The sequence below is a fragment of the Arachis duranensis genome, chromosome 9, assembly GCF_000817695.3.
Source record: "Arachis duranensis cultivar V14167 chromosome 9, aradu.V14167.gnm2.J7QH, whole genome shotgun sequence".
NCBI classification, from domain to species: Eukaryota; Viridiplantae; Streptophyta; class Magnoliopsida; order Fabales; family Fabaceae; genus Arachis; species Arachis duranensis.
In genome coordinates, this window is record NC_029780.3 from 1,925,918 (window position 1) to 1,936,832 (window position 10,915).

Consider the following 10,915-nt stretch of genomic DNA (forward strand, 5'->3'; position numbering starts at 1 on the left):
CACAGCTCCCGCTTTTTCTCTCCTCTTCATGCATTATTGATTATTAAAAATATTATTTGTATACTAAAATTAGTATTAAAATCAGTCATTAATATATTTGTGTATAAAATATATGCGTGATTTAATTTTTTAATGTGTATTTCTATTTTAATATCTATTTTATACTTGTGGTTGATTTTGGTGTGCATATAACATAGTCAATTTATTAAATATTATTTAAGTACTATGCGACGTGTACACCAAAATGAGTCACTAAAATTAGTTATTAATATAAAATATATGTTGAAATATAAATACACGTTAAAAATACATTAAACCACACATGTATTTATACATAAATATATAGGCCGATTTTAATAACTGATTTTGATGTAAGAATAATATTTTTTATTATTTAAATCAAATTTCTTCAATTAATATCTAATAGCAAATTTAATTGAAATAAATATTAGATTATTTAATATTTTGATTGACCACGTTAACTATATTTATATTTTGTCTCATGTATTTTAATTAATAATTTTTTAAGGTATTATAATTTTTATTTGACATATTTATAAGATATTTTTTTGTTATTTAACTTACTTTAATATTTTATTGAGTCAAAAAATTATAATTAATTTATCATATTAATTATTTAATTTAATTATTTTATTATATGTTATTTTATTCAATTTATTGTCATTTGTTTACTAAAAGTTTTTCTTTGTTTCTTTCCTTAATTTTAAATATTTTTATTTTAAATTTTTGAATTATATTCATTGTTTATATTTTCTATTTTAATATCAAATCTAATATTTTTATTAATAGTTTTTTATAATTTATTGTCTAGTAGTTATATGTCTACCATCAATTATATGGTAGTGAACATTTTATCAATTTATTAAAAGAAATAATTCATTCCTTTTTTGTCTTATGTATTTATGTATTTCATCACTTATTTGCTGTAAAAAATTATATATGCTAAAAAAGAATTTTATTTTTATCAATTATATTTATATGATGCATTATTTCTACTCTTTGAATTTTTTATAACTTATAAAATATTGCTGTTCGTTATTATAGTTTATCTCCTCTAATTTTTTATTTTGTTTCTATTTATTTAAATTTTTATAATTTTTTATTATAAATTTTATTATTTTTATCTCATACAAGTTAATGTATCATAACTCTTCACATGTTGAGTTATCTCAATGTTTAAATTATATTCCTTATGTGCTTAATATTATTTCTAATTTGAGAGATTGAGTGATGAAATAAAACTGATGAAGACTGTGGTGCGTCTTCTTCTTCGTCTTTTTGTAGGAATCATGAGTAATTATATTTAAAGAAAAATAGACAAAAGTACACCCAGATTTTTACACGGTGGACAGATATACTCCTCAATTTTTTAATGAGTCATTTGCACATACGAATATAAAATTTCATTGTCAATTCTACCCTTTCGTGACCTGAGTAATTTTTTTGGCGGTGGTGGAAGTCAAGTAGCACGGTATTGTGTGATGTGGCCAATTTAGGGTGACACAGTGAAAAATAAAATTATTACATTATTAAATTTATTGAAATAAATATAAGAAAAGGACACAATAGAACAACTGTTCATCCTCTTTCTTCTCCAATTCCTTCGAACCCTAAGAACCCTAACACAGGGTGAAAAAAATTCTTCTTTCAATTCTCTTCATTTCTCTTTGTACATCTTCTTTAAATTGGGGATTAGATTAGGGGTTATATCACAGTAGATAAAGATTATTTAGTAAAGGGCCTACCCAAAAATATAACAGAAACATAAAAGATAGATAAATATTTTTTCTATTAGACCTCTAAGATACCTATTCTTAGCAACGTAGGTCACTGAAAAAGATTCTCTACTAGACCTTCAAAAAACTTGTCATTGACAACCTATATCAGAGGGATGAAAATTGAATTACTCAATTTTCTCCATGCAACAAGTGATGCAAATCACTCACCTCACTTAATCACACTAAAAAAACATGCATAAAGCACTAAGAAAATTTTATTCATCAAAAGTTTCTTAGAGGTCTAGTAGGAAACCTTTTATCTATCCTTTTATTTCTTATCATCTAGTATTAGTTACAGATCGTAGGTAAATTCTTATTTATCTACACGTTCTATGGATCTTGTTTAATCTCTTTGTTTTTTTCTCCTTAATATTTGTAAATTCACGTTAGAGTAAAAAAATGAAAAAAATCTTATTTATTTTGGTTTTGCAATTATTCTATCTTTAAGTCAGTGTCTGCAAAAAAATTAAATTATGAAAAAAATTATGAGGAATCAGTTTGTGCCATTATCATACCACAATGATTTTTTTGGAAGATTTTATAAGTTGCAACAAGGTTCACAATCAATGATGGAGTACCACAAGGAGTTTTTATATTTGATGGACAAGGCTAATATTAAAAGGAGTCTTGAGGTTCTTATGGAACGTTTTTGTTTGGATTACGGAAAGAACTTGCAGATAAAGTCCAACGTTACCGTTACGTAACCATGGAGGATTTGGTCAAATTGGCTATTGACGGAAAGCAGGTGCAACAAATGATAGATCGCCATAAGAAGAGGATTTCTTCTATGCCTATCTTTCATTCTTCTTCAAAGCCAGATATGGAAGAATTTGTTGAGATGTAAGGAATTTAAAAATCCAAAGAGAAAAGAAACAAAGAAAGAAAGTGAGTGTTTGAATAAAAAAGATCAATGTTTAATTGAAAGTGAGAGTTTTGAGAGAAAATATGAGAATAGTGAGAGAGAGAGAGAGGAGTCAATGAGTGACAAAGAAACTGAGAGCAATAAACAAATTTGTAAGAGAGATTTAGAAAGTTCTAGCTTAGACAAGAGTGCATTGGTATCATTGAATTTCATAGACTCCTTAGTTTCTCATACATCTAACCAGAAAATTTCTAGTGTTTTTATATCAAGTTTCCCAAGCTTTGTAGATTCACTGATCAATTATGGGGGCATTAATATGGATGAAAAGAAAGGAAGACAAATTTCACACTTTGGACAAGATGGTAAAAATGTTGTTGGAAAGATTAAACTTGCACACATGAAGGACATAGCCACAATTCAGTGAGTAGAGAAGAGTCATCAAACCATGGAATTTAAACCCAGAGATTGGGTTTGGATTCCTTGAAGGGACGAAGAGCATCTCATTTCAAGGACGAATCTTTTTGAAGAGGGAGAGAATGATACATGATTAGGAGGGAATTTTCGTCATCTTAGAGCTAAGGGACGGAATGATAATCTTGTCATATTCAAGAATCTGAATTCTAGAAGAATTGTGCCATGACAGTCTTGGATATCAAGAAGACCAAGAGTCCGTCTCAAAAACAGTGGTGCTAAAAGGGCAACAATTCATAAGGCCCATTGGGTTAAGGCAAGACAACAAGAAGCCCAATAAAGCTTTTCAAATTCAATGGGAAGCATAATTTTTTATTAATTTTTGAATTTTAGTCATTTATTTTTAATTTGTTTTGCTGTTAAAGTTTGTTGGAAGATTTGATTTACTTTTGATTTGCTTAGTAGTATTTTTAGGGATTTTAAATTTAAATCAAATTTGATTTAAATTAGTTATCATACCTTTAGGATTTTAAATTTTAAATCAAATATGATCTAATCCAATAAGATCAAATCTGATTTAAATTAGTTATCTTATCTTTAGGAGATTTAAATTAAATTATCTTATCTTATCTTATCTTTTAGCTAGTTTGTTATGGGCTTAATTAAACACCTTTGGTGAGACCATGTACATAACTTTGATGAATAAAATTTCCTTAATGCTTTATGCACATTTTTTTTAGTGTGATTAAGTGAGGTGAGTGATTTTCTTCGCTTGTTGCATGAGAAGATTTAGTGATTCAATTTTCATCCCTTTGATCTAGGTTGTCAAAGACATATTCTTTGAAGGTCTAGTAGGAAAAATTCTTTTGGTGACCTTGGTTACTAAGAACATGTTTCTTAGAGGTCTAGTAGGCAAACCCTTCTAGTGACCTAGGTTGCTAAGAACAGGTTTCTTATAGGTCTAGTAGAAAAACTTTTATCTATCTTTTATGTTTCCGCTGTGTCTTTAGGTATGCTCTTTACTGAATAATCCTTATCTATTGTGACAAAAACTCTAACTCCAAATCTATTTCTTATCATCTAGTATCAGTTATAGGTCGTAGGTAAATTCTTATTTATCTACACGTTCCATGGGTCTTGTGATAATTGTATGCTAATCTCCAAAAGTGCTCATTCTGTCTGAGTAAAGTTGTATTCTTAAGTTTTATGATAAGTTTTGCAGGGATTGAGGTAGATGACGAGAAGGTGAAGGCTATTAGAGAATTGCTCACACCTCAGAGTGTCTCTGATGTTAGAAGTTTTCATGGTCTTGCGGATTTTTATCAGAGGTTTGTTAAAGATTTTTTTACTATTACTGCACCTTTAACTGAAATCAGCAAGAAACATGTCAACTTTAAATGGGATCAAGAACAAGAACTTGTTTTTAATACCTTGAAAGAATTATTGTGTTATGCCCCCATTCTTATTTTACCAGATTTTTCTAAAACTTTTGAAATAGAATGTGATACTTCCGGAATTGGTATATGTGCTGTTTTAATGTAGGAAAAGCGAGCAATCGCCTATGTCAGTGAGAAGTTGAATAGAGCCCGTCTCAACTATACAACTTATGATAAAGGAGCTTTATGCCTTGGTGAGAGCTTTAGACATCTGACAGCATTATTTACTACCTAAGAAATTTGTGGGGCATACTGATCATGAATCCCTCAAACACTTGAAGGGCCAAGGAAAGCTGAACAAGAGACATGCAAAATGGATAGAATTCCTTGAATCTTTTTCATACGTAATCGCCTATAAACAAGGTAAAGAGAATGTGGTTGCTGATGCATTATCTAGAAGGTATTCTTTAATCACAACCCTTATTTCTATGCTGTTAGGTTTTGAGTGTATGAAGGAATTGTATGCAACTGATTCTACTTTTACCTCTATCTATGTTGCATGTGAACATGATGCACATAACAAATTCTATAAGCATGATGGTTTTCTATTTTGGGGTAATAGGATTTGTGTACCTACTTATTCTATTAGGGAGCTACTTGTTCTAGAATCACATAGTGGAGGTTTGATGGGTCATTTTGGTGTGTGTAAGACTTTGGATGTTTTATCTGAGCATTTTTACTGGCCCCACATACGTAAAGATGTTGAAAAATTTTGTGTTAAAGGCATTGCATGTAAACAAGCTAAATCTAAGTCTTTACCATATGGTTTGTATACTCCTTTACCTATTCTTGTGCATCCATGGGTTGATATTTCTATGAATTTTGTTCTTGGTTTGCCTAAAACTAGGAGAGGTCGAGATAGCATTTTTGTTGTGGTAGATAGATTTAGTAAAATGGCTCATTTCATTGCTTGCCATAAAACTAATGATGCCACAAATATTGCTGACCTATTCTTTAGAAAAGTTGTGCACTTACATGGTGTTCCCTAAACTATTGTTCCTAATCGTGATGTCAAATTCTTAAGTCACTTTTGAAAAGTTTTGTGGAGTAAGTTGGGAACAAAATTGTAATTCTCAACTACTTGTTACCCTCAAACTGATGGTCAGACTGAAGTGGTAAATAGGACATTGGAAACCTTGTTCGTGCTGTTGTTGGTAAGAATTTGAAAACTTGGGAAGATTATTTACTTTTTATTGAGCTTGCTTATAACATGACAATCCATTCTTTCCCTGGTTTTTTGCCCTTTGAACTTGTCTATGGTTTTAATCCTCTAACTATCTTGGATTTAATGCCTTTACCTTTGAGTGACCTTATTAGCTTAGATGGAGCAAGTAAGGCTGAGAAGGTTAAAGCAATACATGCAAAGATTCATGACCTAATTGAGAGGAAGAACAAATCTACGGCTGAAAAGATTAACATGAGCTGAAAGCATATAGTCTTCGAACCAGAAGATTGGGTTTGGGTACATTTGAGGAAGGAGAGATTTCCTACTCAGAGGAAGTCTAAACTTGATGCTAGAGGGGATGGCCCGTTCTAAGTTCTTGAGAAGATCAATGACAACGCCTACAAGATTGACCTACCAGGTGAGTATAATGTCTCTGCTACTTTCAATATTTATGATCTCTCTCCTTTTAATATGGACACAGATTCGAGGACGAATCTTTTTTAGGAAGGAGGAAATGATACATACTCGGAAAGACAATTGAGGCATTCTAAGGCAAAAGGAAAGAATGAAAATTTCACACTTCCAGAGGCCCCATCACTAGAGTATGTGCAAAGAAGCTCAAGGAGAGCTTTAGAAACTTGGCAGCGCTTATGCATATGGGGTTACATCAAGTTCTAACCAAGGAAGAATGGGTAAGGCCCATTGGGCTAAGTCAGGACAGCAAGAAGCGCAATAATGCTTTTCGAATTCAGTGGGAGACATAATTTATCATTAAATTTTGAAATTTTAGAATTTTATTTTAGTTTGTTATGCGGTTAAAGTTTGTTAGAAGATTTATTTTAAATTTGATTTGTTTAGTAGTATTTTTAAGAATTTTAAATTTAAAATAAAATCTGATCTAATCCATTAAGATCAAATCTTATTTAAATTTTAAAAATCTTATCTTATCTTTTAGTTTGTTATTAGGGACCTATTTAAACACTTTTGGTAAGATCATTTATACAACTTTTGATGAATAAATTTTAGTTGCTTTTAAGCACATTTTATTGTGTGAAAAGTGAGGTGAGTAATTTGCTTCGCTTGTTGCACGAGGAAGATTGAAGGATCCAACACTAAGGTGATTTGCGTGGTGGTTCTTTCAGCTTTCGCCCCTCTGATCTAGGTTGTTAAGGACAAGTTCTTTGAAGGTCTAGTAGGGAATCTTTTCCGGTGACCTAGGTTGCTAAGAACAGGTATCTTAGAGGTCTAGTAGGAAAACCTTTATCTATCTTTTATGTTTTCGCTGTGTCTTTGGGTATGCCCTTTATTGAATAATCCTTATCTATTGTGATATAACTCCTAATCCCCAATCTTTTTCTTATCTTCATTTTTCTCTGTAAACACTAATGTATCAAAATGTTACACTCTCAACGAAGAAAGAATATACCTCATGCTTGTGCCAGTAGCTGTGGTGGCTCGTCTTCTACCCAAAAATAGGAAGAAGAAGTTCGACTACAATAATGACAAGTGTCTGCATGGACTTGATGCAGTGGTGCTTGAGTCTGCTATAGAGTGGAACCCTGGAAGATTGTTATGTGAATTCTGATTTTGTTTATGAATCAAAGGAATCAAGCTCCACACGAAGAACAAAGATCTTTGGTGTCTCATTCCTTCCTCCTTACCTTTGACCAGTCGGTGCTGGCCTCTTATACGATACTCTTCTGTTCTTCTGACTATTCTTAGATTGTTGGGTGGACACTTCATTCTGACCTTCTTGCTGGGAACCATTAGGAGGTGGGACTCCTGTTTCACTTTGCCACTAGGTTGTGTTTGGATTGACATTTGGGATTTCGGGTTGTGGCATTGATTGGGTTGTAGGAGCAGGATTGGGAGATGCTGGCTTATGAGTTTGATTACAACTTTGGTTGTTTTTTTTTTCATCCTATGTTAGGGTTCGAAGGAATTGGAAAAGGAAGAGGATGAACCGTGATTTCATTATGCCTTTTTCTTATAAATATTTCAACAAATTTCATAATGTAATATTTCTATTTTTCACTGTCACCCCAAATTGGCCACATCATATAATACTGTGCCACCTGGCCTCCACCACTGCCGAAATAATTACTCAGGTCACAGAATGGTAGAATTGACAACAGAATTTTATATTCGTGTATGCAAATGACTCATTAAAAAATTAAAGAGTACATCTATTATTCATCGTGTGAAAATTCGGGTGTACTTTTGTCTATTTTTCCTATATTTAATAGTGCTTATGCATAAAGGGTAAGTATAAATTTTATTATATCTTCTCTTAGAAAATTTTTTATTATCTATCTTAAAATAGAAAAAACATTATAAATTATTTTGGACCAATAAATCTGTCACCGTTGTGATAACATATCATGCATTCAATTGCGTATTTATCTTATATCTTTAGCAGTTAAACTAACAAAAAAATATTTCGGTTCAAATACAACTACTTCAACACAAAAATAAACAAAATATGTTATAAAGTTTTAACATTAAACGTCGTTAATCATGTTACTTTGATTCCAATAATGAAATGATAGCATAATATAAAATAGTTCTAGATAAAAATAAAAAAATAGTTCTCATACTAGTTTTTTTTGTTATGATAATAAAGAAGATAATTCAAGGATAAATTTTATCTCATTATATTATACATGTTCAACTCAATTTTAACATAAGAGTAAAAAGATTTAAAAATTTTACTCATGAATTATGAGAAAATGTCTACAAATTTGACCACAATGTTATTTAAAAAAATCTTTAAAAAAATAGAGTTTAATGTAAATGACATAATTTAATTGCAAACCATATATTACTATTAATGAGTAATTGTTATACTTTAAAAATAAGTAAAATTATTACTAATTGATTTTATTATTTTTAATCTTAAAAATAGTTAAATTTTAAATTTAATTAATGATATAATTTTTTATAACAAAAATTACTGTGTTTTTTATTTAAAAATAAAAAAATTAAATATTTTAGTATATTATCATATGCAAGACATGGATATATATACTAGTTTTAATTAAAAAATAGCTTGAGGTTCGGGATGTTTAATATTTGGACCATCTCAAAATTGGGTCCATACTTAAAAATATTTTGTTACAAATTTGGATTTTTTTGTAACAGTTCCAATAGTGCTTTTTTTTGTAGTGTTCTAAGTTGTTGCCATTGCTGTGGTCCTCGTGGTGACGCTGCTTCTCTTCCTCCTCCTCCTTCTCCTTCTCCTATATATATATATATATATATATTCAACAAAATCATTAAGTACATGAATTTTGATGCATAGCATATATTCCAAAACAGTAGCAATAGAAGTATTTATGAGCTGCAACAAAACTATTAAGTATAAAAATTTTGTAACAGAAAATTTATCACTTGGGGAAATCTACTCAAACTACAAAAGAACTTGTCTCAGATATGAAAAATTTAGCAATATAAACGGTACAAAAAAAAAAAAGAGTGATTTTGAAAGGAGAATTCACTGCAAGGTACCTCAATGTCGGATGAATTGTGTTATTTGTATTTATAATTAGTAGGATACGTACACATAATGGTAAAGAAAACATATGGTACCTGATTCCAGCAAAAGTTAATTTGGCACGCCTTAGAACTCCTTGGCAAAAGGGATAATTTTTCTGGAAACCCTTCAGCTCTCGCACGATCCACCTGAATATCAAGTGACTCCAAAACAAGTCCATGTTGAAGAACATAGGCGAAAAAATCTCTATCATCTCTGGATTCAAAATATCCTTTGATTTTAATCACTTTTAGATGTGATGCAAGACAAGTAGGAACCTTCACAGGAACCTTCATTGGGTGTTCCCATCTTCGTGGCGCATATGGATCCTAGCAAAAAACAACAAATACACTTAAAAAGAATTGCCAGCAAAACAACAAAGTTATAGAAACCGAAGCTTGAACATGAGAACTCAAAATACCTTATTAACAAAGTGAGTGAAAAATTCCGGAATAACAATAACAAGAACTTTAAGCATGGGACACTTCTCAAGCATATTCATTATATATCTCGTGTCGAAACACCCAACAGCAAGCTCTAATCTATGTAATGAGGTAAATTCCGGAATAAGATCCGGAGGAGCCTGGGGCAAACAAGTAAACACTAAATTACCCAGGACCAAACTCCTTAACCAGCGAAACTCCACAAGAAACTTGAGCACAAAGCCTCGCGAAGTAACGTTGATAATAGCTTCCTCCACATTGTGCAAGTTGGAAACACAGGTCGAGGGAAACTGCTGCCTACATTCGATACCAATACGTCTAAGAGGGTCGAAATCTGATCGGAAGTTCAATTTCTTCAAAGAAAGAGGAAAGTGAATTCTCAATCCGACCTCGCTGACTTGACAGTTTAAGTCAAGAATGAGAGTCTCAAGAGCAGTGCAGTGAGAGAGAAGCTCTGCCACGTCATCAATAGAGGCCGCGACATCGTGCATCTCCAGAGTCTTGAGTGATGGCAAGTGATAACCGCACCACGGAGAAGAAGGCGAAAGGAATGTTATGTCGCCGCTTAAACGGAGAGTCACAAGGGAAGCGCAGCTGAAAACGCCATTGGGAATAACGACTTTGCGATCGAAGAAATCGAAGATGGAGAGTTGGAGGTCCAATTCCTGGAGATTTGGCCCTAAAACTTCTCTAATGAACCCCTGCACAGTTGTGAATTCATGGAATTGATCTAGGCAACAAGTGAGACGAAAGGTTCGTATTGGCGGCATTCTGTGGCGTGAGAGAATCCAATTAACGATGGCGAACAATCGCTCTCGTGAACCGAACCCTGAGCGAATACGGTTGCGGTTAAGAAATTGGATTTGGTTGAACTCCAAGTGTTGGAGGTCGTGGCAGAGGTGGGTCCATCGGCGAGAGAGGACGGTGGTGAAGAAAGCGGTTTTGGTAGGGAGGAAGGAGAGGATGTGTAAGAGTATGCAATCCGGCAAGTCGCTGATCCTGTCCATGGCGATTAGTGTTTCTTTGCTTCTGTCTTCTGTTACTCCCCAGTGCGGCAGTTCGCTCTTCTCCGTTCCCTCCAATCTATTTATAATTTTAGATTCGGGTTAACTTTTTAGGAGAAATATCTTTTTCAGTTATCTTTTTCTCAAGGATGTTACCGAGAAAGCTAAAAATAATTTTATATTTAGATATTTTATATAAAAATATATTTTTATTTATTAATTATATACGAATAAAATAATATAATATATTTTTTTATTTATTT

The 10,915-nt window shown here is 32.0% G+C and overlaps 1 protein-coding gene across 1 annotated transcript; it reads right to left on the bottom strand.

Annotated features, from left to right (window-relative positions):
* Positions 1–8,735: 8,735 nt before the first annotated feature.
* On the bottom strand, positions 8,736–10,713 carry LOC107463912 (FBD-associated F-box protein At5g60610-like). The gene is made up of 3 exons (XM_021132285.2): positions 9,627–10,713; positions 9,262–9,534; positions 8,736–8,912 (listed from the first exon to the last, which is right to left on the bottom strand). The coding sequence occupies exons 1-3, from the start codon at positions 10,653–10,655 to the stop codon at positions 8,739–8,741; spliced, it is 1,476 nt and encodes a 491-aa protein (XP_020987944.1). The 5' UTR covers positions 10,656–10,713; the 3' UTR covers positions 8,736–8,738.
* Positions 10,714–10,915: the final 202 nt, after the last annotated feature.

Excerpts from the sequence above, each read along its gene's own strand:
- LOC107463912 (XM_021132285.2), bottom strand. The coding sequence starts at position 10,655 with ATGGACAGGATCAGCGACTTGCCGGATTGCATACTCTTACACATCCTC. Across the intron at positions 9,535-9,626 it reads TCACTCACTTTGTTAATAAG|GATCCATATGCGCCACGAAG; the intron begins GTATTTTGAGTT and ends GTTTTTTGCTAG. Across the intron at positions 8,913-9,261 it reads TTAACTTTTGCTGGAATCAG|GAGAAGGAGAAGGAGGAGGA; the intron begins GTACCATATGTT and ends ATATATATATAG.